This window comes from Miscanthus floridulus, chromosome 6 (genome assembly GCF_019320115.1).
Source record: "Miscanthus floridulus cultivar M001 chromosome 6, ASM1932011v1, whole genome shotgun sequence".
NCBI classification, from domain to species: Eukaryota; Viridiplantae; Streptophyta; class Magnoliopsida; order Poales; family Poaceae; genus Miscanthus; species Miscanthus floridulus.
Genome location: NC_089585.1, coordinates 145,812,750 through 145,840,695, shown reverse-complemented (window position 1 = coordinate 145,840,695; position 27,946 = coordinate 145,812,750). Strand labels below are relative to the sequence as shown.

At 50.0% G+C, this 27,946-nt stretch overlaps 1 protein-coding gene and 2 pseudogenes across 4 annotated transcripts; 2 read left to right on the top strand and 1 right to left on the bottom strand.

Annotated features, from left to right (window-relative positions):
* Positions 1-6,295: 6,295 nt before the first annotated feature.
* Positions 6,296-12,169, top strand: LOC136460102 (uncharacterized). 4 transcript variants are annotated; one of them, XM_066459935.1, is made up of 10 exons: positions 6,296-7,333; positions 7,743-7,988; positions 8,887-8,918; positions 9,160-9,231; positions 9,881-9,949; positions 10,402-10,512; positions 11,140-11,228; positions 11,568-11,618; positions 11,706-11,751; positions 11,837-12,169. In XM_066459935.1, exons 2-9 carry the CDS (start codon positions 7,915-7,917, stop codon positions 11,733-11,735), a joined length of 528 nt encoding a protein of 175 aa, XP_066316032.1. In that variant the 5' UTR covers positions 6,296-7,333; positions 7,743-7,914; the 3' UTR covers positions 11,736-11,751; positions 11,837-12,169. The 4 variants fall into 4 exon arrangements, with proteins under 4 accessions (XP_066316032.1, XP_066316031.1, XP_066316030.1 ...); XM_066459934.1 differs by having other exon boundaries at positions 6,331-7,333; positions 7,793-7,988; positions 11,706-12,169; XM_066459933.1 differs by having other exon boundaries at positions 6,333-7,333; positions 11,706-12,169.
* A 1,242-nt stretch (positions 12,170-13,411) lies between these two features.
* Positions 13,412-15,741, top strand: LOC136460101 (uncharacterized; annotated as a pseudogene).
* Positions 15,742-16,913: 1,172 nt separating this feature from the next.
* On the bottom strand, positions 16,914-27,894 carry LOC136461446 (UDP-glycosyltransferase 89B2-like; annotated as a pseudogene).
* Between the last annotated feature and the right edge of the window lie 52 nt (positions 27,895-27,946).

Sequence of the window (27,946 nt, the reverse complement as noted above, 5' to 3'; positions counted from 1 at the left end):
CACTGATCCAGACACCCACCTTGTCCCAGATCATCATAGAGTAGCAGCATTCCTGGAAGAGATGTGATACCGTTTCTAGATTCCTTACACAAAGCTGACAGAAATAGTCATTAGGCCATTGCCTGATTAACAGTCGCGCCGCCGTCCAGATCCTATTCTGTAGCATCAACCATGTGAAGAATCGACATTTTGGTGGTGCCTTTGTCTTCCATGTAATGTCAGCTGTCCTGGATGGATTCGTTCCCATGAATTGTAGTCTGTACGCCGAGCTTGCTGAATACTGGCCGTCGCTGGTATGTAGCCAGGTTATCTGATCATGCTGTGTCGGCTGTAGAATAACCTCCTGCAGACGTTCCCATAGCGACACAAATTCTTGAATCACCTGATGAGACATGTTGTGGTCCACATCTCTGATCCACTTGTCTTCAGTCAGCGCATCCTGAACTGTTCTATTCTTCCTTTTGCTGTGTTTGAACAGGACCGGGTATAAGGTTGCAGGTGCTTCTCCTTGCAGCCAGCGAGAGGTCCAGAAGGTAGCCTTGTTTCCGTTGCCTAAGGTCACAGTTGTTGCCGCGTTGAAGAGTGCTATATCAGTGTTGTCTATCGGTAGATCTAGACCTTTCCACGGCCTGGCTGTGTCATCCCATGAATACCATAGCCAACGAAGTCGCAGAGCGCGACTGAACTTATCAAGCTCGATGATGCCAAGGCCCCCATTTACCGTTGGTGTGCAGACCTTGGTCCATGCCACCTTACAATTTCCTCCTGTAAGCTCCTTGTCTCCTGCCCATAGAAATCGTCTACGCAGTTTGTCTAGTTCTTTTAGGAATTTTTTGGGTGCTTTTACTGCCGTCAGCAAATAGACCGGGATTGAGCTGAGCACAGAGCGCACCAGTTCTCTTCGGCCAGCCACACTCAGTAGTCGGCCCTGCCAACCTGCTACTCTTCCCTTTGCTCTGTCTTGGATGTACTGCAAATGCACCATTTTGATTCTTCCAAGTGTGAGAGGTAGGCCTAAGTATTGTATTGGGAAATTTACTCTTGGCCCCAGGAAGTCATGCAATATATCTTCCATGTTTAGTCCAGAGCACCAAATCGGCGCTATGATACTCTTCTGCATGTTGATCTTCAGTCCAGTGGCTGCACCAAACGCGTTCATGATCTCCATGATGCAGGTAATGTCCTGCCGTGTGGGGTTGGTGAAGATTACCGCATCGTCAGCATACATTGAAATTCGGAGGCTTGCATACCTCCCCTTGAGCTTTGATATGAATCCTTGCTGTGTTGCAGTGTTGAAAATATTGTTAAGGACATCGATTGCTAGTATGAACAGGTAGGGTGAGAGAGGGTCGCCTTGTCTGAGTCCTCTCCGATGCCTGATAGCTTCTCCTGGACATCCATTCAGCAAAATAGCTGAGGAGGACGTTCTAAGTATTGCTGCCAGCCAGTCCAGCCATCTTGTAGGGAATCCTCTTCTGCCCAGTAGCTCAATCAGGTATTCCCAAGATACCGAGTCGAAAGCTTTAGTTATGTCAAGCTTGATAAGACAAGCTGGTGTTTTTGTCCTGTGGTAGTGGCGTGCTAGCCCCCTGACATACAGAAAATTTTCCTGGATGTATCTTTTTTTAATGAATGCGCTCTGGGAGTGTGAGATGAGTCTGTCAATATACACTGATAATCTTATGGCCAGCACCTTGGTCAGCAGCTTTGCAAAAGAGTGTATCAGGCTAATCGGTCTAAAGTCCTTTGGCTCTATTGCAGTTTCAGTTTTGGGAATCAGCACCACCTGAGCCGTATTTAAATGCTCCAGCGCACCATTGTGCTGTATGAAGAAAGCATGGAAAGCATTAAGGATATCTGGCTTGATGATATCCCAGCAGTTCTTGTAAAAATCATTAGTGAATCCATCTGGCCCTGGTGCCTTTTCACTGGGTAAGCATCTGACAGCTTGATCTAATTCGTCTTCAGTAAAAGGTCTGTCTAGTTCCAGCCCTGTAGACTGTTGTATGGTGTTTATCTGGAGATGTTGCCATTGTAAGGTGTGTTGCCTCCTGACCTTTTTCCCAATCAAATTCTCAAAATACTCCTGCAGGACTTGTTGTTTATCATTGTTTGACCAGACCAAGGAGCCGCCTTGGTTTTTCAGTGATGCAATATATTTTCTTCTTTTCCTAGCTGCCATCTTAAGGTGAAAAAATCTCGTGCAAGCATCCCCAGCTTTGATGAAATTGATTCTGGATGCCTGTCGCCTTCTGCTTCTCTCTAATGCTGCTAGGCCCAAGATTCTAACCTTGAGGTCCCTTCTTAAGCTGATTTCCCCTACTGTGAGTTGCCTGACTTCTTGAGCGATATCCAGTCTAAATATGACCTCATTTGCAATGTGCAGCTGTAGCCTCGCATTGCTGAACAGCTTCTTGTTCCAGTTGCGTAGCGCCGTAGCCGTTTCTGCCATCTTCTTGTTTAGTACACTGTGCGCTGAGCCAAATTGTGGTTTATTCCATGCTGCTGTCACAACCTCCTTAAACCCATCAATCTTTAGCCAGTGGTTTTCAAATTTGAAAGGCCGCCTTTCTGACTGTGCGTTCTTGACGGGTCAGGAACAGCGGGCAGTGATCTGAAGCACCCGTTGCCAGAGCGTTGAGCGCGAAGTTTGGGAAGGCAGCCTCCCAGCCATGATTACAGAACATCCTGTCCAATCTTACCAAGGTTGGGCTCTCTCTTTCATTGGACCACGTGTATTTCCTGTTTTGCAGTGCAATCTCCATGAGCTCACATTCGTCTAATGCTCGTCTGAACTTTCCCATCATTCTTCTATTGAGGTTCAGGTTGTTTTTGTCGCTGGCCTGATAGATGAGGTTGAAATCTCCTACAATGATCCATGGAATAGTAGCTGGCGGCCTAATAGCCATCAATTCAGCAAGGAACTCATCTTTTCTGCCATCATCCGCAGGTCCATAACATGTAGTCATTAGGAAAGGTGTCTCTGAAGATATGACCTTGATAGTTGCTGAAATGGTGAAACTTCTATTTACTGCATTAGTGACAGAGATCATGTCCTTGTTCCAGGCTAAAATAATTCCACCTCTAGTCCCCTGAGCCCCCAACTCAAGATAGGAGTCAAGACATTGGCCGAGGGTCTCATGGGCCAGAGTAGTAGTGAGACAGCTCAGTTTGGTTTCCTGCAGGCACGCAATGCTTGGCCGCGAGCAGGTCACCGTTTCTCTGACAAGTTCTCTATGAGCAGCGTCATTGAGGCCCCTTACATTCCATGTTAGCACAGTAAGGTCGTTTCTATCCATGGAACAACAAACTAACCACTGATATTAGGGCTTGAGAAGCCAACATCACACTAACCTGGCGACTACAGGTTGCTTCAGGCACACAACAGCCATTACTGATAACCCAACTCATCTCCCTGCAACAGACTACTACTTCCTTCCAGCTAAGACAGCAGTACTGGACTATTCCCCTATCACACTGACTCGATACATAGCAGTGCAACATGCCTGCTGACACAACCTCACTACACCTAAACACACACAAACTGCTAAGGATTAACATGGATAACTTGGTCCTGCAACTGTCATAACCGAGCCAACTCAGTCCCCTCCATCCTCCATGGCCTCAGCTCCCTCATCAGCCACGATCTGTGCTGCCGCCGTCATCACTGTCCCACTGTCCAACGACGTTAGCTTCCTCACTGCAGCAATCTGCTCTGGGGAGAGCGGCGTGCCAAAGCTCTTGGCGAAGGCCTCCAGTGCCTCCTCCCCAATCGGCTCCCCTGGTCCAACCATCTCAAATGCCTTGATGAGGCGGTGTGTTGCGCGCTTGGAGACCGGCACAGAGCAGATCTTCGCCTGCTGTCTGGTGCTCCTCCTCAAGCCTCCTGTTGCAGTCTGCCCCTTTTTCGCCCTGCCTGTAGCCTTGCTCTTAGGCTGTTGAGGTGGTGGCGTCTCTAGAATTGGCTGCTCACAGGGAACGAACATGCTGTCGACAATGGAACTCCTGCGCTCCTCCAGTATCAGTTCAGCGACCTGCTCGGTGATGCCAGCGGTGACCACCACCTGGCCATCAATCTCCTGCTGCACCCCGGGGCCGAAATGGATGACGTTTCCGAGACCCAGGGCATTAGCCTCCTCGTTCAGCTCCTGCAGCTTGTCCCACCCCGTGGAAACGAACTCGGTCACCAGAGGACCCCCAGGAGGTGAGAAAGACAGAGGCCTCTGCATTGCCGCAGCACACGCCGCCATCGCCTCGCCAATCATGGGGTCATAGTCATCATATGGTCGGGCGAGGGCTGGCCAGATGTCACCAGTACACGTCTCCTTGTAGAAGTCCATCATGGGGTCAGGGTGTCTGGGCGGTGGCGGTGGCGCCCCATGGGCGCTCGGAAGAGCCCCCGCAAGCAGAGTAGAGCCTAGGTCGCCACTCAGTGCTCCACCCGCAGTCTCATCACATCCGCGCCTCGCCTTCGCCCCAGGGGAAAGCGATCTGCGCCGCTCCCAGTCAGAGTCCTCACGGCGCATTGGGTCACCGCCACGGGGCGAGGGGTGCTCGTCCCGCGAAAGCCGCCTGCCGCGGCCCCCGTCTCCATCTTCCTTGTGCGCTTCGTCGTCGTGCGCGGCGCCACCACCCCAACGCCTGGACGCCGGGGGGGAACGGGTGCGCTGCCTGGTACCCCCCGCGTTGTTGCTGGATCCCGCCGGGCGGCGCAGCAGGTTTAAAGCCTGCTTGCCGCGGTCCAGGAACCCCCGCGGTGGGCGCCGGTCGTCATTGTCATCGTCAGCATCGTCGTCGTGTCGCCGCGTAGGTGCCCGCGGCGGCGGCCTACACGCATCCTGCCTGGGTCGCGCCTGGAGCCCGTCCATCACGCTCGGGCTCCACTCCATGCTCAGGATCCGTGGGTACGGCTCCTCCTCGGAGGAGACAGGTGATGGAGCCCCGCTGATGCTAGATGATGGCGTGCGAGTCCGGGGCGGGCTCCAGTCTTCCACGATGTCGAGGTGGATGAGGAGGTTGTGGACCTTGCCGCGCGGCGGCGGCGGCGTCTCCCTGGGCTGCTGCGCCGCCCCTGCGTTCGGTGGGGTCCATCCCGCACCATGCTCGAAAATGGTCACCGTCTTGGTCCTTGGCAGTTGGTCAGGGAACCACATCCATGCCCAGCAGTAGATGATGTCGGAGTCCTGCTGGCGGTAGGTGGCTCGGTCAATGGTGTCGACGAGGCAGGCTTCACCGAGCACTTCCTGGAGCGCCTCAATGTTCCAGGCGTGTCCAGGTAGATGCTCGATGGCCATGCGTACATGGTACCACCAGGTGGCTTCCCTGCCGTTGGTCTCCTCGCGCCATGGGAGAATCTTGAAGTCGACTCCCATGACCCGGATGCCGCCGACCCTCAGCGCTAGCGTCCTGTGGTGCGAGTGCTTGAAAACGATCCTGAAATCCTCCGGGTGGTGGCGCGTCGTGCGCATCTCGCAGGGCGGCATGCGAACACAGCCCGCAAGGATTCTGGTGACGTCGCCGATGCAGGTGTCGATGTGCTGCGTCTTGTCGCGTGCCTCCAGCACCACGGCCTTGGTACGCAGCCTGGTGGCCTCCTGGGTCATGGTGACCGAGGTGATCAGCACTGCGCTGCCCGCGGTTGGGCGGTTCTCCGGCATCCCCGGATACCAGGCCATCGTCGAGCCTTTGTCCAAGGTCGTAGCGGCGCCGCGCTCCACTGGTCCAGTAGCCGGTGGTTCACCCTCCCGCCGTTGGAGGGCAGGGAAGACAATGCGGCTGCGCAGGTCCGGCTTCTGGAAGTGTAGGCGGGATTTGGCTGGTGGCTTTTGGAATTTGAGGCGAGAATGGATTGGTGGACGGTGAAGGCCTGTTTTCTTCTCCGGGCAGTGCTTGGCTAGGTGGCCATTGCGGCGGCACGCCAAGCACTTCAGGGGATCTCTACAGTCGGCTAACTTGTGGTCTCTGCTCAGGCATCTGAAGCAGCGACCGACGAAGGAGGTTTTATAGCCCGCCGGTGGCGCTGGTTCGCCGGAGAGGCGCAGAGGGCGCCATATGGTGCGTGGCCTCTGATGATGGTGACGCGACGGAGCATTAACCCGAGCAGCTGTAGGGCGCGAGCGCACTGCATCGGAGTAACTTCGCGGCGCACCTCGAATCGGCCTATTCGGCGCCTCGTCAAATAGCATATGTAGAACTAGTGAAACAGAGTTCGGCTAGGGTGCGATGAGGCATATATGGAATGAACATATGATCACACGCTACAAACCAGACCCAATTGCTCCTTTGCCCTCTCGCCCATGACCAGTTCAAAACTACTGCCTAGTGAAACGGATCATAAAGGAAATAGAACAGAGAAGTAGAAACCATACTTCTCAAATCAAGAACGTGGGGCGACGCAAATCAAGAAACCTAGACATAAGCATCCCTAGTACACGCGAGCAGAGGGGAAGGAAGAGGAGGGAAGCACGATCACAGGCGAGAAGGCGGTTGCAGGGGATGGGCGCCGAAGGGAGACCGCTATGTCGAAGGGGATTGTCCTCTGTGGACCGGTATTCTTCTCAGGCCGATGTGATCCATGGGGTTTCGTGCCGTAATTCCTTTCATTCCTGGCCCAACCGAAAGATGCCATTCTCGGTTATCTGAATCCATTGACCTAGCGCTTGCGCACCTTGGGCTTCGTCCTAGAGAGATAGGGCTGCAGGTGCAGCTGCGCTGCCTCCTCCTCCTCCCGTACTCTCGTCGTGTCGACCTATCCATTAGAAATCGGCGCTCTGGCCATTAGCCACCTCCGCCCCTTCTCACCTCTGCTACTTGTGTTCACAAGCTCTAGTAGTCCAGTGAGCCGAGCTAGGGGGCGGGCCCAATGAGTAGTCCAGGAGACCAGAACTACTCTAAAATCTGACATAAAGTTTTTACTACTCTACATTTTGGTACTATAAGCCCACAAGAAATAAGAGCCTAACAAACAATAGGCCCTTAGGCAACCAACCCATCTCCTCCCGAGCAGCCCACTACTCCGGACTCCCGAGCGCGACTTTTGCGACTCGCGAGCGTCGAGCAACCGCCGCTCGCCCACCCGGCGGCCGAGCTCCCGAGCTGTAGTGCGGCACCCTCGCCGACCGCCGCCCCGCGTGGCCGCCGAGCGACACCCCCGCCTGGTCGCCTACTCCCGTGGCCACGCGTGTGGCGCGCCACCGCCCGCCGGCGCCGTGCGCGCCAACCAGCTAGCCGCCCTCCCAGTCCGCTATCCCCGAACTCAACTCCCGATTCGCCAAGCCAGCCGCCCGACCAAGCAGCCGAGTTCGCTGTGCGCTGTCCGCCGTGCGCCGCCCTGGTGAGTGTGCTTCTGAGCCTTCTGCCAAATCCCATTCTCTTAAACCTCGAGGTAATAGGGTTTGGACATTGGACTGTAAATTTGGGCTTAGGGATTGTGTATACGTGAAATTGATGTGTGCTTCAATATTATTGGTTAGGGATTTGTTCGTGTGAATGAAATCAGAGCCTAGAATTGAATGAAATATGTTATCATATTTTCCAGAAAGTTTGAAGTTTGAGGCATGAAGAAATCAAATATTGCATTTCTTTTTACAGAAGCATATAGTTGTGTATACCAAACCATATAAATATATTATCGCACGTTGGTTAATTTATTTTTGTGTATATCAGACCATATAAAATATTTATACCCGTGTTATTGATTTTGTATTGGATTTTACCATATTGAATATGAAAATTTTGACTAGGACAACCCTACTTTCAAATCCTGGGTCCGCCACTCTTGTCCAAGCTTCAGCCAAGTCAAGCTCGGGTCTGTCTAGCCAAGCAACGGCACAGCGGTGCTGATCGACGCTTTCTCTGAGGAACCAGTGCCAGCGGACGCTTCCTCTGGGGAACGGTCTCGAGTTTGGTTGGGAGATGGGTGGCAGGAGTTGCTGCGTTTGCAAGGAGGCGCCGTTCAAGTACAAGTGCCCCTCCTGCCGCACGCCCTAGTAAGTCCAGACACAAGCCTTATCCGCCGTTGTGCGTGGTTACATGTGCTCTCGCCAAGCGTAACATTGAGGCATGGCATGCTTGTCAGTAGAGTAGCGGGGCTATCTCTGTTGAATTAACTAGCGTGAATTCATGCCCAGGTGACTGTATTTGGGCAATTTCTTCTTCGAGGATAGGATGGGTTGACTAGGGTTCATGGAACAAAGTGATTGATTGTGCATATCTGGATTATGGGCACCTGGAATTTGCTTCTAGCCTCTGAGTTCAGATTCTAGCTTACTGTGCATACAATCAATTAAGAAAGTAATATCGCTACAATTCTAGCATTAAACATAGTGCTGTGTTTGATGTTTATCTTTGATGGAAATTTAAAGTAGATCAGTGGGTGAGTGGGACATACAACTGAGAAATGCTGCATTAATCCAAAAACCAAATGTCAGCAACTTTTCCTAAATGAATGTAGCGTGCACATAAGGACTAAGGTTGCTATTACCTTAAGGAGATATAAAGTTGAGCCACCGAGTCTTTTTTTTTTAATGTGGCTTCAGCTGGTGTTTGTACCATAGTATCATTATTTTGTAACGATGGCTAGCATTTATTTAGAATTGCAACACAAGGATGTCACTAAACATTTCAGCCTTCAATGCAATTAGGCTTTCTTAACCTTCTCTACTTTATCATGTTTTCTAAGTTTATCGTCTGTTAATTAAATCAAGTCACACAATCCTTGCAATCACTTTGGAATCATTCAAGATTATGCACGGAAAATCTAAATTAGTGTTCATACTAAATATTTTGGTACTGGATATATCATATATGCTACAGATTATCTAAAAGCATTAGCTCTCATTTTTTTTATTAGTTGAACCTAATTTACTGTCTCATTGTTCCTTGCAGTTGCTCTGTCACATGCTTTAAAAAGCACAAAGGTACTTCTATCCTAACCTTGCAGTTTGTCAACCTTAAATTTCTTTAATGATTTAATATATTCTTACAGGACTAAAGAGTAGATTGGAATGCTTTTATACTGTGATCTCCAACTTAGATTGTTTCCCTTGTCCTGGGAGCAGTAGACACATGCTTACTAGCTGTAACAATCAAGTATATGAGATCCAGCTCCTTTATATGACTTGGTTGTTATCTGATGCTAAATGTTGCTTTTCTTTGCAGAGGAATCTTGCCAAAAAACGTTGCCTCAGGAAGAAATTAGCAAGTCACCACTGCAGCTGCAGGAGGAAGTTCGTGAGTCCTCTAGCTTTTGGTGATAAATTTATTAAAATGTAACTGCTTTCTTAACATACTGGGGCACTGGGCAGTGGGGACTTGTTCCAGTTACAACGGGGTATGAGGTGTAAATCTAGACTGTTATTTGCATATGCTTGTCCCTAATTGTTACTCCCTCCATTCCAAATTATAAGACGTTTTGGCTTTTTTAGTTACATTACTTTTGCTATGTACCTAGATATAGTGTATATCTAATTGCATTGCAAAAGTAATGTATCTAGAAAAGCCAAAATGTCTTATAATTGGAATCGAGGGAATACATACTTTGGTAATTGCCCTTTAGTGAAGATGTCAACTTTGTTAGTTCCTAAAACAACAAGGTACAGATGTTCTTATCAGGGACTTAATTTTATTCTTGCTAAGCATAGTGTTAATACCTTGCTTCAAAGGTAATTTATTTTGTTATAGGAAGAAAACTTTCTTACTATTGGTGTCCGTCTGTCCGAAATGTCTGCTGCATTTGTTTACCAAAATAAAAGTGGTTGAACCAATTGTGTTCTGTATATCAGTTCATGCAGTACTACTCGAAGGTGTTTTGTATTAGTTGGAATGATTTGTTAGCAAACTATAGGAATCTATGGGGATTTTTATTGTTTGCACTTTGCAGCACGGGGCTCTGGGTTGGTGGAAGACGGGACAAAGTACCCTAATGACAAGGATCAACATCCCTCTTTATGTAATAAATACTTATGCATTCCATAATTACATTTGGTATTTATCACTTAAAGTTGATTAAGACCATACTTAGGGCTCTTTTGGAAGCAAGGGGGAGCAAAACCCACGGATGGAAACCCCCCACTAAGAACTAGAATGATAATTAGAATGATATCCCCATGGATTACCCACCCAGGGAAAAGTCCGGGATCCCGGAGGGATTGGAGTTTCCAAATTAGGCCTTAATGTATTATAACCGTATACTGATATTCCTGCTATGAACATTTTGTTTGAAGTAACCACCAACATGGCCACAACTACCTCTAACTGTATACAGTGGAGCTATATTCTTTCTTAAATCAAATTTATGTAAAATGGTTACCTAAAGTGTCATACAGAATGCTCTTGTTGCTTCATTATGTGTTTATGAATGCCTATAAATTGTTTAACTGTAATCTCCCTGTTTTTCGGCAGCACTGAACACCACATGCACTGCAAAGTCTCCAAATACAGCGTGCCCTACAAAAGTTCTTGAAGTTGAGGACCCAAGCTGGCTTGTTGACAACAATAGACTAAGGTCTTTAGGTACGGGCGTATGGCCTAACTTACCACCAAGGCACCAAGCTTGACTACATTTCTAGGCACTTTATATTGTGTTAACAGTGTTGTCATGTAGGTTAGTTACATAAAAAAAGGGATATTAGCATCATATTAGAATGCCCCTGCATCATCTCTTATGCTTACAGTTTACTCCAACTTCCATCATAAACATCCATTTTATAACCAAACATGCAACATCTTCACTTGTGGTTTATAACATGTAGGGAAATCGTCAATGAATATGACTTAAGTGCAGCTAATATACGGAAACCTGTATTGTTATAGATATACCTTAATGCAATGATATGCAGCTCTCCTGCGTGTTCTACAAATATATATATATATATATATATATATATACCTTGGACTTTCCATGTTTAAATAAGTTCTGATCCTCCATGCACCATGCATCATGTGTGAAGTTGTTTATTTGTTTCGTCTTCCAAAAAGTCACTTTATTCACCCTTTAAGATGTTGAGGTAATTACTGTTGTCACTTGGACTGATAGAAGTATTCTAGTTCTGAATTCATGAATGCCAAGCTGTCTGCCAAAGTAGCCTGAGTGCAGCTTTCTTTCTGAGTGTTTTTACCTGAACTTTGTATCTTTCACAGCGGAACTGAAAGGGATCCAAGATGCTCTCAGGGATCCTGAACTGCAGAAAATGATACTTAAAATTGATGGGTCTTCAGAACCAGAAAAAGTAAGTCTTCATTCACTTGCAACAATTGCTAAGTTTGGCATGTGTTTAAATTCATACTTTTGCCAGCTGGCCAAATAGCACTCGACATACCTATCATAACTGCATTTGATTCAAAACAAACACTCAAGATGAATACAGGTGCTTTTTTTTTTCTTTTCCCACGGGAATAGTGTACATCACCTCAATTTCTTATCCTTGTCATGACTTGGGTATCTTTTTGAGTGTTTGTAAGCTCCAAAAAGGCCTATGCCAAGCCGCAGATATGGGTCTAAGATCCTAGCTTATATTTCTTGAATTTTACCCAGTTTTCTTTCTTTCATTATGTGTATTTGTCTGTAGGAATTGGAGAGAGTGATGGAAGGTCAAGCTTTTCGCGAGTTCACTAATAAGGTCTTCATGCATCTCATTTTGCCTCAGCCTTTGATCTTATCTACACATCATATATCTATCTTTAACCATTTAACTCCTGTATTGCAGATTCTTGACATTGTCAGCCTACAAGAATAATCGCCTGCCCTGTTTGGTGGGATTCTGATGCTGGAGTAAATAGAAGCATCCAGGCAAACAAGCGAAAGTGGACGAGCTGATCTCTGTTTTCCTTTTTCCAGGATGGGGTAGACTTTGAAACAAATCTTGAGTCGCCTGTTTTTCCATGATGGGGGTAGACTTGAGAACACATATTGTGGAAATTAAATTGTATGGACCCTGGGTCCATTCTCTCTCCAATGCAACACCTCACGGATGGATGACAAGTGTAGCCTGGTGAAAGGAAATTGCTGTTGCTGAAAATTCTCTCTTGCCAAAGATGGATATTTCTTCGGTGGTTGCATTATTTGTTTCATTTCAGAATGTCGATTATCGTAACTGTATTTTAGTGTGGTAGACAGCGACTCTACACTGACTACTGAATCTTTATGAGAAGATGATGCTTCCATTGACCAGTATTGCGACCATATTTCCGCAACATGCTTTTGACACATGAACTAGCTTTTGACACATGAACTAAGTGGAACGATCATTGCGTGTCTCGTGGCACTTGTTTTTAACAGTTCCTTTTGAATTATCTTGTTTCTGAAAATTGAAAAACATGCCGTTAGAGTCCAAAATTGCAAAGTGGACGGGCTGATGGGGTTCGAAGCCCGATCTCTGCTTTCCAGTTGAACCGCTTCTGCCCCCTCGCCATCAGATTTAGGCCTCGTTCGGTTACGGGGAGATTCATTCCCAGCAGAGCGTCATCTCTTCTTAAATTTGTATAGCACCGGATCCGTTTCAGGCGCGGAACGTCCGGTTCTGTAGCAACCGAACGGCGCCTTAGGGATAAACGGTCGTGGCACGTGTCCCTCTTTAGAAAGCGGGCCAAGAGCTAACTGTTTTTTCTAATACTACAGCTAACTGCATTTTATAAGTACTGCTACCTTCCTATTGAAACATAAGGAATCAAAATTTATCCTAAAACAAGCCATCATAAATTTAACCAGAAAAGTATACAAAATAATATTAAAATTTATCGCATCAATCAAAGAGGTAAATTATGAAACTTGATTTCATAATGATGCTAATTTGATATCATATTGTTTTTTTATATAAACTTGATGAAATTTTAATGGTCTAACTTAGGATAAACTGTGTAGCATACACTGCACAGCTTCTAGGGTCACGATTTCCGTTGGGCCGTTCGGGCATCCATGGAGACGGCGAAGTTAAGCCCGTGTTCCACCCTAACTTCTAAAAAATTGCTATAGTACCTGTCACATCGAATGTTTGCGGCCCGTGCATGGAACATTAAATGTAGACGAAAAGAAAAACTAATTGCACAGTTTGGTGGGAAATTGCGAGACGAACGTTTTGAGCCTAATTAGTCCATGTTTGAACACTATTTGCCAAATAAAAACGAACGTGCTACAGTAGCCCCAAAATCCAAATTCCTACGACTAAACACAGCCTTAAAAACGGGTGAAACAGGCAAACAGCAGGTGAAATTTGAAAAAGGCTAGCGGTCAATCGGTTCCGTTTCTGAACACACCCTCCCCGTTCCGACCGCTTGCCGCACGGACCACCTCCTGGCCGTGTGTCCGCTACCCAAATTCGCCGCCACCGCTCCCCTCGTCGGGCGGCGCCGCACCCTGCCGCTTGGTAATCTCTCGCGACAGCGCAGCTAGGGCGTCCCAGATCCTCCGCCCATGACCCAGACCCTGGCGCCGCGTCCGCGCGCCGAGATAGGGTTTGCTTCTTGCGGCCCCCGGCCTCGGTGAGGTGGGACGGCAAGGGAGGCGGCGGGGCGGGGGTGGGGCTGTGGGGCGCGGCTCGCCGTCGGATGGACGCCGATGAGGCCGCGGGGAGCAGTAGGAGGATAGATCTGAACCTTTACCTCGGTCTTTTCCGCGGCCCGCCCCTGCGCCGCTCTGACCTCGGCTCCGACCTCGCCCTCAGCACCCCGATGCCCTCCTCTCCTTCGTCCTCCGCCGCGTCCGTCGACGCGCCGCCGCCGCCGGAGCCCCTGCACCCGCCGTACTCCCCCTCCCGCGCCGACCTCTCCCCTCCGCCGCCGGAGGTGTACTCCCCCTACAACCCCGAAGACTCGCCTGATTCCGGATGCGCATCTGTCGTACATGCAGCCTCCGGAACCGCTCACCCCCGGGCCGCGGAACATGCCGCCTCCGGAATCGGTTACTATCTCGAGGATCCGAGAGGGACTTCGGGAACTTCGGGACGCCCTCCATCCGCCGCCCCCGCCCCCGCCCCCGCTGGTGCGGGCCAGCGAACTGCTGGGGTGGGAGGACCGGCCTTCCTCGTCGACGGCCTCTTCAACTTTCTTCCCAGACGCTGCCGACCGATACAGGCGGCTGCTCGAGCAGACTTCCAGCCGGTGGCTTCGCCCGAGGCGGTTCAGGTCTGACCTTCCACCCCTCAGCTCTGAGGCTCGCCCCTCTAGTCTGGACGCCGCGGAGCCGGTGCCCCAGCATGAGCCTGCAGCTGATGATACTAATGAATTAAACAAGGTGGCTGTCAATGGCTCAGAATTAGGTGCCTCGCAGGATTGCTCTGAGGAACGTGGCAAGACTGCTGCTGCATTCGAGTGTAACATATGCTTTGAGATGGCTAGTGAGCCGGTTGTCACTTCTTGTGGCCATCTCTTCTGCTGGCCGTGCTTGTACCAGTGGCTGAATGTTTACTCCAACCACAAGGAATGCCCAGTCTGCAAAGGCGAGGTGACTGAGGCAAATATTACTCCTATATATGGTAGAGGGAATTCGGCTGCAGAGAAGACTGTGGAGGATGGGAAGCCACCAGGTCCTACAATCCCGCCGAGGCCACATGGAAATCGCCTTGAAAGCTTCAGGCAGCAATTCCATAATATGCGACCTATCTCGAGAGGGCTTGGTGAGGCGCATGGGATACTGTCATCATGGAGGCATCTTCTGGATCAGCAGATTATGAGCAGCGTGAGTAGGTTTGAAGGGCCGTCTGAATCAGCCGCGCAAGAAGTAAATGAAATTCATCAACGTGCTCGCCTAAGAGGATTAGCATTGACCACAAGGATGAGAGCAAGGCGGTTGCAAATAGAAGCCCAGATGCGTCCTGATGGTTCTTCCACTAACCCTGATAATGGTCTGACAGGAAACAATGCATCAGAATCTCTGACAGGAAACAATGCATCAGAATCAACAAGACGTTCAACAACACGCGTACCAGATGGATATGAATTGTTGCAACGCCTTGCTTCTGGCACAGAAAGACTAGCTAGTGCCATGAGTGACCTTACACGAATTGCTTCACCAAGCCAATATGGAGGATCTGCTTCATCATCGAATCCTCAAAATAATGAGCCAGCAGTTGATGGAGCTCGCATGGCTGGAGCACCTTCTGCAGATCAAGCATCTAATTCGAGCACTGTTGCTGTGATAGAAGGGGATGCTGGTATCTCTGAGAGTGCAGGAGAGCCTAGCAATGCAGGCTCTTCGAGATCCTTGAGGAGGAGAGGGAGGAGCAATGCCTTAGGTTCATTGGATGTGGATGGTGGAGGCCTCCAACGGAACAAGAGACGCAGAATGAACTGAACCCTCTTGATATCTGTGTTTGTCCCAAACCACACTTGGCCTCCTTTGCTGATTTCAATTGTTGTATTTCATGACTTCAGGTGATATCAGCTGCATTGTAGCATGTTGTAGTTTCAAACAGTTCCTTGTTCAGTTTGCTCCGTAGCCTGTCAGCCTGTGCCCTCACCAGTTTCAGAATCGAGTTGTTCTTGCTATCCATACAGAGGAAGTTTAACTGTGTTGTTGGAAAGATTTTTCGTGTTCATAAATTGAATGCTCGATTGTGCATTTTTTGCAATACCATTTTGCCAACTGAGGCATTCAACTGGAGGTGTTATTTGTCAACTGATTCTAAGCCACAAAGGAGATCTTTAAACATATTGTATATAGTGAAATACGAGTATGTGGAATCTAGGAAATGGACTGCATTTGTCGTTTGCCAGATACAGGGTAACAGGGATTTCCTTTTTTGGAGTCCGTTTATTAAGTTATTTTCATTATAATATATGATTCAGTTCAGTTCTTAAAGTTATTTTCATTATAATATATGATTCAGTTCAGTTCCTACTGAAGGTTCGGGTGAAAGGAAATGGTGTCCTACAGGCTACAACTTTTTTTCAAGATCGTGTCTTGCACGTTTTTCATTAAGCAGGGGCAGAAAGTTTTATTACAAAACTATCACGTTACAGTAATCCAAAGATTACTAAAACCCACAGCTCACACTTCTCGCACGTGGGTGTGATTACACAAGAAACTATTTTGCGACTAAGACAAGGATACACCTCAAACCTCGTTCATTCCGACCATATCCAAATTCATGGCTAACAGGTCAAATTCCCCACCGAAAAGAAGCTGCAGCGCCTCTTGCTTGGAGGCCGATAACGGCGCTCGGAAGGTTGATTTGTACTTGCGCACCGTCTCAGAGTCCACGTTGGGCGAGCTTGCTACGACTCCCAGCTTCTGCATGAGCACGCACTGAGCCTGCTTGGTTGAATCCGCCTCGTGTGGATTCATAGCCAGGCGGTCATTGAGCCGCAACGACTGAACGGAGACCGACGTCTTGGGCCTTCGCAGCATAGGCGGCCCACGGATGAGGGCATTTGCAACGGAAGGCAAAGTCGTGCCTCTAGCGTTTCATGAAGTGTAGGGGTACCGGCCCCGACGACACTGGCCGACCCGCGTCATCATCGCTAGAGGAGTCCCTTGGCGCTCCCAGCATCTCCATTTCCTTGGGCGAAGTCAAGACCAGCCGGACATCGCTAGGATCGTCGACCACGATGGTGGCCATGTCCCCATGGCCTAGTTCTAAAGCGGAGCCACGGTTTGGGGGCGGAACTTGGATTGCCATTTCAACCAACATTGGGTCCAGCGTCGAGTCGACTGTGGGAGGCAGTTGCCTCGGCCGGCTCCACAGCACCATGTCTGCCTCGGCCTCAAGACCAACTGCCTCACACGACAAGCTAGGGCGGCCATCCAGCTGACGCTCGCGTACGTCGAGGCAAGGTGCGTCTGGAACTCCACCGGCGAGACAGCCGTCTGATTCCCACCAACGTGCGCGACAAGGACAAGGGAAAAGTCCGATACAGACGCAGCGAGCTCCGTGTTTTTCGGGACAACAGAGACCTCAATCTTGGGACGGCTATCAGCGTCACCCAGAGGTGGTTATAGCAGCATGCTGCTGCTGTGGTGGTGGTGCGGCATCGAAGACGGCGTGGTCGATTGTTGCACACGACGAGGCGACGACGGTGTCGGCGCCTGGCCTGGCGCGTTGCACCCACCCAGCGACAAGTTGGGTCGCCTTGGGCCAGCAGGGCGACGTGCCTTGGCACCCCGGCCGGGGCGATGCGCCTTCGAGGACGAAGGCTTTCACGCCGGTGAACGACCACGCTTGCACGCCCTGGCCCGATGGCCGGTACCCTGGCAGCGGAAGCAGCGGGATGGAGAGCGACACTGAGCAGCGATGTGGTCGTGCGCGAGGCAGTTGAAGCAGAGACCTGCAAACTCCGGCGGGACGGGGCGATGGTGTTAGGGTGCTGTTTCCCGCGGGCGGCGCCGGTGACGACGACTCACAACAGTATGAAAACCATCGGCGTCGACGTTGGGCCCTCAAAGGGGTTGCCGGGACGTGTTAGGCACCGACGCCCAACGCCGCGGGCCGAGGCGCTGGTGAACCGAGACTCTTGCCATCGGCTGCGAACCAAGGCGACGCAACGCGGGTGCCTTGCGACCGCTAGGTGTGCTGTACCTACGACGGTGATGCTTCAACTTGGCGGCCTCACCATTCACGGCAAAGCGCTCTGTGCCTTGTCCGGAGCCGCCACCTGCGGGGGAGGAGAGGCCCTGCGAGTAGCGTCCAGGTACGACAAGCGACTAGCAGATGACGCGAGGTTATCGTCGGAGTTGCTAGCACAGGGTCTTCCTCCCAACGCAGGAATTTACCCCGCCTTGCCGATCGACGGGCGAGGAAGAAGGGCGGAGCATGCGGGGAGAGGGAGGATGGCGAGGTCTTGCCTAAGCCTGCGACCTACACGGTGGAGATGGGTGCCGACGTGTGGGCGGGCGTCGGCAGGCTAGGGCCGGGGTCGGAGCACTCCGGCGCCGCAGGCACGCGAGGGGTGCGACACTTCAACAGCCTCATCGTCGTTGCCGTCGTCATCGTCTTCATCCTTGAAGGGACCGTGACACCTAACAGGGGGTGAATTAGGCAACTTAAAAATTCTAACTCTAAACTATGGCCTCTTTTTCTAACCCTAGCAAAACCTATGCAATAGATAAACTATCTAGATGTGCAACTATGGTTTGCTAGTGTGTTGCTATCTCTACCGCAAACGTAGTAAAGTAATCAATGTAAATGCGGAAGCTAAAGAGCAAGGTAGAGATATGCAAACTCCCGTCGACGACTCCGGTATTTTTACCGAGGTATCGAGAAGCGCGCGAGCTTCCCCTAGTCCTCGTTGGAGCCCCTCGTAAGGAATCCCTCGCAAGGGCCAAGCTCCCGGTCGGGTAACTTCGTAGATAGCCTTGGGCCTTTCCCACGCGCAAGTGGGTCTCCGACGTGCCTTCCGGCAAGCCTCTCCCGGATGCTCCCCGCCGTCTTCACTATCAAGCTTCCGGCCGAAACGCCGCGGGCCTTGTTCCCTTCGGTACACGGTGGCGGCCACACCACAAACGCGGTTGGTGTGATCTCGCAAGACTTGAAGCCCCTCCAATGTACAACAATGGTGCTCGCAAGCACCGAGTGGTAAGAGGTATGCAAACCTCACTAAACACTAGGCCTAAACCTAGAGCAAGTGCATAAGCGGTGGTCTAATCAACCTAAGCACTTCGCAAAGCACCTACGCTAATCACCTGATGAATCACTAAGCACTATGCAAGTGGAGATCACTAAAATAGTGTATCAACACCCTTGGTATGTTTCCTCAGCTCCACCTTTACTCAAATGGCCGGTTGGGGGTTGTATTTATAAGTCACACTGAGAAAGTAGCCGTTGGGGTCGAATTCCCGCAAAACTGCTACTGATCGGACGCTGAATCGTCCTGACCGGACGCGTCCGGTCGTCCCGACCGTTGAGCCGGCAATATACTGATTGGACGCTGGCCAGCGTCCGGTCACCTGCCACCGGACGTGTCCGGTCGTAGATTTGCCGCTCTAGAACCTTACTGTACTCAATCGGACGCTGCTGTCCTGCGTCCGGTCGGTTGCCGTCAACGTCCGGTCTAGCGTCCGGTCGCCTGTCTATCGAGCCACTTACGCAGCGTCCGGTTGCTTGTCCAGCGTCCGGTCCAGCATCCGGTCACCACAGTGAGCTCATTTCTTCGCGATCTTGCATATGACTTGGTTCCAATCTTCATGCTTGGACTTTGCTTGATCTCTTGGGTCTTCTCTTGTGCTCCTAAGGTCTTGCTTGAGGTGTTGATCATCGGATCATCACGCCGCCTTCGTCCAAGTTACGTCTTGCACCCTATTGAACTATAAAACAAACACTTGCAAATTCATTAGTCCAATTTGGTTGTGTTGGTCATCAAACACCAAAATCCAAAGTAAATGGACCAAGGGTCCATTTTGCTTACAATCTTCCCCTTTTTGGTGATTGATGCCAACACGACCAAAGCAAACGAATAATAAGAATTTGGAAGTTAAAAACTACCTACTTACTAGGATGCAATGCAAAGGGCAAGTTTATTTGATACTTAAAGATACCAATTGAAATCATATATGGTATTAAGGGATACCAATTGAAGTCAATTGTAAGATACCAATTAAAACTAAATGAAAGCTTATCTTGCCCTTGCAAAAATCCCCATGTGGCATTATGGATTCCTATAAATTTTACCATTACTTAGACTAATCCAGACTAATCCATAATCCACTTTCCTCCCTTTCTCAGACCATTACCACTTGTAGACATCAACTTGATGCTTGCCTTTGGTCCTTTAAATTCTCCCCCTTTGGCATCAAACACCGAAAAGGAAGACATTAGTAGCACAAGGGAGGGTCAAATTTCGTGATCCTTTGTGTATAGAGTGAAATGGATCACAAAATTTGTCTCTCACATTATATAGACTAAGCTCCCCCTAAATATATGCATACATATGGTAGAAAGCAAAGCATATGCATAATTAGCAATTTATTGTACAAGAGAGTTTAATCTATATAATGCATGGAGAAAGCATATAAATATGAAATGAAATCAATATGATGATGCCAATTGAAGAATGACGCTTAACTCTGGGGACTCCAATTTTCTTACAATGAGACTACTACATATGTGATAGGTTTGAAAAATTGATACCATTTTTCTTCTTCTTCAAGAGATAAGGTGTGGAGGCCTTCTTATCCACCTTGTTGGTGTAGGTGTTGGAGAGCTTGCTTGTTTGCTTTTTCTCCTTCTTTGCTCCTCCATTCTTCACCTTGCACTCATAGGACTTGTGACCTTCCTTGTGCAATTGAAGGGACCGTGATGCCTAAGAGGGGGGGGGGTGAATTAGGCAACTTAAAAATTCTAACTCTAAACTATGGCCTCTTTTTCTAACCCTAGCAAAACCTATGCAATAGATAAACTATCTAGATGTGCAACTATGGTTTTGCTAGTGTATTGCTATCTCTACCGCAAACATAGTAAAGTAATCAATGTAAATGCGGAAGCTAAAGAGCAAGGTAGAGATATGCAAACTCCCATCGACGACTCCGGTATTTTTACTGAGGTATCGAGAAGCGCGCAAGCTTCCCCTTAGTTCTCGTTGGAGCCCCTCGCAAGGAATCCCTCGCAAGGGCCAAGCTCCCGGTCGGGTAACTCTGTGGATAGCCTCGGGCCTTCCCCACGCACAAGTGGGTCTCCGACATGCCTTCTGGCAAGCCTCTCCCGGATGCTCCCCGCCGTCTTCACTATCAAGCTTCCGGCCGAAATGCCACGGGCCTTGTTCCCTCCGGTACACGGTGGCGGCCACACCACAAACGGGGTTGGTGTGATCTCGCAAGACTTGAAGCCCCTCCGATGTACAATAATGGTGCTCGCAAGCACCGAGTGGTAAGAGGTATACAAACCTCACTAAACACTAGGTCTAAACCTAGAGCAAGCGCATAAGCGGTGGTCTAATCAACCTAAGCACTTCGCAAAGCACCTACGCTAATCACCTGATGAATCACTAAGCAATATGCAAGTGGAGATTACTAAAATGGTGTATCAACATCCTTGGTATGTTTCCTCAGCTCCATCTTCACTCAAATGGCCGGTTGGGGGTTGTATTTATAAGCCCCACTGAGAAAGTAGCCGTTGGGGTCAAATTCCCGCGAAACTGCTACTGACCGGACGCTGAATCGTCCTGACCGGACGCGTCCGATCGTCCTGACCGTTGAGCCGTTAATATACTGATTGGACACTGGCCAGCGTCCGGTCGCCTACCACCAGACACGTCCGATCGTAGATTTGCCGCTCTGGAACCTTACTGTACTCGATCTGACGCTGCTGTCCTGCGTCCGATCGGTTGCCGCCAGCGTCTGGTCTAGCGTCCGGTCGCCTATCTATCGAGCCACTTGCCCAGCGTCCGGTCGCAGCATCTGGTTGCTTGTCCAGCGTCCGGTCCAACATTCGGTCACCACAGTGAGCTCATTTCTTCACGATCTTGCATACGGCTTGGTTCTAATCTTCATGCTTGGACTTTGCTTGATCTCTTGGGTCTTCTCTTGTGCTCCTAAGGTCTTGCTTGAGGTGTTGATCATCGGATCATCATGTCGCCTTCGTCCAAGTTACGTCTTGCACCCTATTGAACTACAAAACAAACACTTGCAAATTCATTAGTCCAATTTGGTTGTGTTGGTCATCAAACACCAAAATCCAAAGTAAATGGGCTAAGGGTCCATTTTCCTTACAATCCTCATCCTCGTCTTCCATGACATCTTCGACGACGACAAGCTCCTCGTACTCCTTCTGCTGGCTGCTGCTCCTCCGTCTTTGGCGCGGCCTCCTTGCTGTCGTCGTTGTCGCTCGGGAAGACAGGGACGGCGAGAGGAGAGAGGGATATTTAACTTTTTACCATTATTAGCAATGGCGACTCCTGAGATAGCATTTTTTGGTTTGACGCTATGTATTCAGCATCGGAGAGAGAAAAACGATACACATTTGCCACTTTTGCTCGCGTGGCACGCCAGGTCCGCTGTCCAGCTCGGATTCGAGTCAGCAGGCCTATGTAAAATGACCGCCCTACCCTAGTGTTTGTATTACTCCGTGGCCCACTCCACTCTCTCCCATCCGCTCCCCTATCTCCTTTCTCTGGTCCGCGCGCGACGCCCGCCAGCCGTCGCGACTGCGGCGCACAACGTCCATCTAGCTCCTGCCGTGAGCTGCCACCTTCGCCTATCGCCTCCGCCATTCCGGCGGTGATCTCCATGGCACGCGCCCTCATGCCAGCGCCAGCCTCCCCGACGACCTATGCCAACATGGGTGCGAGCTTGTCAGCATTCGGGACCGCGCCAAACCCACCCCAGCTCGCGGCCAAGGCCATGCGGTGGCGCCCACCCACGGAGCACAAGCCCAGTCCCCGCACACGACCGCGCGGTCCTCGAATCCATCCGGAAGTGTCGCCGTCGCCGCGGCCTAGACCAACGACGTGCCGCTGCGCTCCAGCGTGGCAGCGAGCGCCGCGACGTGCGGCGGCGACGGCACCATCATGGTCCCGAAGCTCACGTACGCCACCGACGAGTCCGGGAACGTGTCCAGCCACGCGTTGATGTCGCCGGCGGGGTCGCCTTCGCCTGTGCTAGCCGGTTGGGGAGCCACCGGTCCCACTGCCCACACGCGCTTGCTGGCTAGGTCCTCAAGCGGCTGCACCTCCAGGTGCTTCCCCTCGAGAGGGTGGTAGGTGTTGCACAAGAACGCTGCGCCCTCCATGTTCCAGAGGAAGTTATCCTTGATCCCCTCGGAGTGCTCGTCGTGGCCGCCCTCCGCATAGCTCCTGTACATCCGCGAGATCTGCCGCCACGGGTAGGACGACGCACCGGGTAGCGCCAAGAATGAGACGGACATGGCAAGCACGCTGGACAATGTGAACACCAGCCGCAGGACGCCGGCCTCCGATGCGAGCGGCTGCGTCCACCCGCAGAAGAAATCCGAGATCACGGCAACGACTCGCCCGTCTACGGCGACGTCGTCGTCCTCGGAGTCAGAGCGGGCGTGGGACCTGTAACACCCCGGTGTTATGCCAGCATTTAGGCACTGCAAATCATGCATATTATGCATCATCAAGCATCCTAATCATACATGCCTAATCATGTAAATAATAACTGAAACCCTGCTTCGAAACGTATGAAACATGCTCGTGAAACATGAATGTTGCATACACTTGTTTAGAGTTGTTTTTGCCCTAATTATGCTTGCTAGGTTAGTAAAACATGTTTGGCTATGATTGTAAATCATCTAGAATTATTTAGCACAGTTTTTGGAGCAAAGTTTGTATTCAAGCTTTTGACAAAATATGCATTTGAAATCTTTAATTGAAAATGGTAAAAAATTCTCCCAATTTAGCTTTTGCTTCCCAATTCAAAATCTATGCAAAATTTTCAGTTGGTCCCTAAAGCAAAGTTGTAGAGGATTAAATTCTAAGCAATTTTTATTTTTGGGACATTTTCAAAAGATGTCATTTTCTTTCTCAAAATGATATTTGAAAACTGGTATTTGAAAATTTCTTAAAAATAGAAATTGAGAAAAATGTTTTCTCCTTTCGCGGGCCACCGCCTCCTTTCTCGGCCCACGGCCGAAGCCGGCTCGGCCTGCCGCTGCGCCCGCCGCTCGCGCGCCCCGCGTTCGGCCTGCGCTGCGCCGCGCCGCGCCTGTTCCCGCACGCCGCGCCCGACCACGTCAGGCGACGCTCGCCGCGTGGCCGCCATGCGCCGGCGACGCACGCCGTGCGGTAGCCACGGCCTGCCTCGCCCTCCGCGCACGCGCCTTCTTCTGCTCAACCACGCTGCCTCCTCCCCATTCCTCCTCCTTTTCTCTCCAGTTCAGAGCTCCGCGGGAGCTCTTGCCACCGAGCGCCGCCGCTGCCTCGCCGGCGACATACCCCTTTCACGCCTCCATTCCTCGATTCCCATCACCAGCAGCTCCGCCCAGCCTCCCTGCCTCGCTTGCGCTCGCTTGCGGCCGCCGTCATCGAGGTAAGGGCCGAGCTTGGCCGCCTCCTTCCTCTCCGGCGAGCGCGCTGCCGTGGCCGTGTGGTTCGTCACGCCACCGAGCCACCTCCACCCTCCCAGCCGGTGTGGCTCGGCGTGGTGTGCACGCTGGCACCACCCGCGCCACCGGAAGGGCTCGCCGTCGGTGAGCACCGGCCGACGGAGCTCCTCCCCTGCTCTCGGGTCGCTGACCCGTGGGGCCGCAGGGCCCAGCCGCAGTGGCTGGTGAAGGCTCCGGGTGACTGGCCAGTGGGGCCGGTTGACCCGCTGGGTCCCGTCTAGCAGCCCCTCTGGGTGCACTGCACCAGGTGCACCCAGCCTTTTTCGTCGGCTGGTTTTAAAATGAATTTAAGAAACGCTTTTCAGAATTTTGTTAAATGCTTTGGAAATTTATAACTTGCTCAAATTTGCTCCAAATTTGTTGAAACAAATTTTGTTGTGTTTCTTGTCATCAGATCTACATGATAAAAATGTTGAATGTCATTTTTGAGATACTTTTCTGTAGAGCTTTAATTAATTCTTGATATTGTTGATATCTTGTAAAATGGTTAGTAAATCCTATATGTATCAGAAAAATATGATTCCAAGTTTGTTACTCTTCTTGTGTAATGTACTTCCTAGGAAAAATATGTGTCATGCATGTACTGTAGAAAAATTATGAGGTGTAGTTCAAGTGCCTTTAATGGCTGATTTTTGTTATTTTTGCTAGAGAGCAAAATTTGTATAAAATATGCATGTGATAATTTTTGTATAGTGATTATTTGTTGGGTAGAACATAGGAAAAATATTTCATCTGGTGTTTGACACTTTTCACAGTACAAAGTATTTTCATGTTCATAATCATGCCATAGCTTGTTATTTTTGTGTAGGCTAATCCACTCATTCAAATACCATAAAAATCTGATGGTAGACTAATTAGGGTAGTACTGTACTATGGTAATTTTCTAAGATTTTTCTAAGCAATAAAAATAGATGTTGCTATTCAAACCTATTATTAATTAGGGTTTAATCAAGTGTTGCTTTATGTGTGATTAAGAAATTAGTGAAGCTTTGGTGTATCTTTGAAGCATTTAATGAGATGTGTTGACTTAGCATATTAGTAGTAGAAGAGAATGCAGTAGATGACATGTGCTTGTAGTATATGTTCTTGGATAATGTTGACTACCTTGCATTCAAGCATATCCATTGTATTCATCTCATCCGATGCACCGATTGCATAAGCACTTACGCACATGCATCATACAGGATCATAAACTGAGAACCCAGTCGTCATACCCGAGGAGCCTGAGGAGCAGCTCGAGGTGCAGCCGCAGGAAGTGACCGAAGCCGACGAGGAGGACGTTGAGGAACTTCCGGAGTGCCTCGATCACCGCCCGAGCTCCTTCGAGAGAGGCAAGCCCCAGAGCATTTTCTCCCCGGTTTGCAATTGTTAATTAACTGCTTTACTTTAATTGATGCATTACGTTCAGGAGTTGTTTGCAACCGTTGCTGCATTATACCTTGTCTACCTTTGTTATACTATATCCTTGTTACCCGGGTATCCGCAGTTGAGTCAATGCTTAGCTGGCTTAGACCAGTAGAAGTCGGGTGATTTCCTGTCACCTGCGAGCTATAGGTGGTTACCTGGATCTGCTTGGATAACTATGTAGTCATGGTATAACTAAGTGTTAAATGAAGTTGAGACCGGACGGAGACTTACAGAGTTTTGGACTATAGTGCTTTCCGTCTGTGTCGATTAAGGACCGACCGTTGTTGGACCTCGAGTCATGTTGAACGCATGCCTTACATTTAGCTGGCCGAATAAAGTACCTTTCGACCGCGAAGCTGGGAGATTATTCGGGCCGAGTAGATTGCCCATAGCGCACTGTGCTGGAGCAGGTGTGGTAGGACACAGGGGCGAGATGATAAGACCAAACTGCAGTCGGTCGGCCCCCGGGTACATGTGGTTCCTGGCAAACTCGAGATTCCTGGATAGTTGACTCGGTGACCGATACCTCACTTTAGCGGGTGAGTGAGGTTTGTGTAAGGAATAAATCACCAGCTGGTTAGGAATCGATTCTAATCGCCATCGCTCCTAGATAGTGAGCACTTGACTTGAGTTACTTCATCGTAGTAATGTTTATGGAACACTTGGACAATTATAATGAATATGACAATATGGAAGTTGTTAATGATCATGGGTTATCATTATTTGCTTAATCACATGTTTGCTCTAGTATAGGTGCAAATCCAGTCGACAGGTTATAAATAATTAACTTGACAATAATGCTTTTGGAAAGGTTCTTGAAATGCTAAAAATGCTTCTTTTTGCAAATGAGTCAGCCACCCTACTATAAAGCCTTCATAATCCTCGGTGTCACTTATTTTCGGTTATGTCGGGTAAGTCTAGCTGAGTACCTTCTTGTACTCAGGGTTTTATTCCCACTTGTTGCAGATGGACAGATGTATTACGGCTACTGTATCAACTGCCTTTATCCTGCAATGGGTGATGCTTAGGACCATGGGCATGGTCATTCCGTACGTCTCGTCTAATGCTTTTGTTGGAGATGATCATCAGCTGGCACTGTATTTGAACTCCGTGTGAGTGTGTGTGGTTTTGAACAAATGGCTTCCGCTACTTTTATTCGAACTCTTTTGTAATAACTATGTTTAAACTCTGATGTATCTGTGATGCGAACTTTTATGTAATATGTGATGGTGACTGCTAAACTTATTACGATCTTGGCTGGGATGTGAGTTGGTTTGAAATCCTTCATGATTTCACGGACTACCGGGTTATACGGGCTTAAGTTTGCTAAATCGTCTGCTCTGGCGGATGATTTTCTTACTTAATTTCGTATAATTGGTCGGTTCTGTTACAGGACCGCACCCACTCGCCGAGCGGCGCGCGCAGGGCGGCGGCGTGTGCGTGGAAGTCGGCGCCGACGGAGGTCGGGCCCGACGTGTCGTGGTCAACGGTGGAGGGGAACGAGAGCGACCGCACCGAGGGAAGGGTGCTCGGCGAGGAGCGACGCGAGGAGGTGGGTCGTGGCAGGCGTCTCGACGACGGTGAGGAGGAGGCCGCGCGCGGCGAGGTGGAGGAGCGGCTGCATGTGGCCCTGCGCGGGGTACGGGACTAGTAGCACATGCGGCGCTCCAGTGGTGTTGCCGGTGCCGGAGGGGGCTTTGCGCGGCGGCCATGCGTGTACTGTGGCTGCGGTCGTCGCGTGGGCTTGATCTGCTACAACTTGCGCACGGATCGACGATTATCGGCGTGGACTGGGGTGGTTGCTTCTAGTTACAGTTCTACTTACAAGCCTTGTGGGAATTAGGGATTGGAAGAACAAAAGTAATAGAATGGAAGAACACGACGATGGAGTCGTCGTGTTTGGGAATTAGGGATTGGAAGAACACAAGTAATATCCTGCATGCCTCATTTCCTCTCTGTTGCGCGAGGATGAGACGAACTCAGAAGAAATATGACGAGGGTAACAAAGTCATTTCCTATGCCATAGACACGCCGGTTTCTCTGCGTGTCCTGCCACATATGCAAAAATGACAAATGTGTATCGTTTCTCTCTCCGATACTAAAAACTTAGCGCTAAAACTAAAGATGCTATCTCAAGAAGCGCTAATGGTAAAAAGTTAAATATCCCGAGAAAAGAGGGGGAGGCGGGTCCCCTCCCGTCTACTGTGGCAAGGGCAGCTGTGGTGGTGGCCGCCGGTGGGGATGGGGATGGGGGAGCGGAGGGGCCGGCATGGAAGGGAGCGCCGGCATGGAAGGGAGCGCCAGTGGCTTCGAGCTCGCTGGGAACCAGAAGAACGTTGGGTTGCGACCTACCAGCAGGTAGATCGGGAGACGGAGGATGCGGATCTTGGGGCTGATGGCATGGAGAAGCGGAGGTTGCGGCGGATCTAGGCGGATTGGGTGCTGGCGCGGGGGCGACGAGGAAGGGGAGGAGCGGGGCGGGGTCCTCCGCACCCATCTGGAGCTCTCTTGTGAATTGGCCTAGTAACACTCTTCCTACAGGCTACAAC

Bases quoted from the DNA above. Each gene is read 5' to 3' on its own strand.
- LOC136460102 (XM_066459935.1), top strand. From the start codon at position 7,915: ATGGGTGGCAGGAGTTGCTGCGTTTGCAAGGAGGCGCCGTTCAAGTAC. The intron at 9,232-9,880 runs GTGAGTCCTCTA...TGCACTTTGCAG, and splicing joins GCAGCTGCAGGAGGAAGTTC to CACGGGGCTCTGGGTTGGTG. The intron at 11,229-11,567 runs GTAAGTCTTCAT...ATTTGTCTGTAG, and splicing joins GGTCTTCAGAACCAGAAAAA to GAATTGGAGAGAGTGATGGA.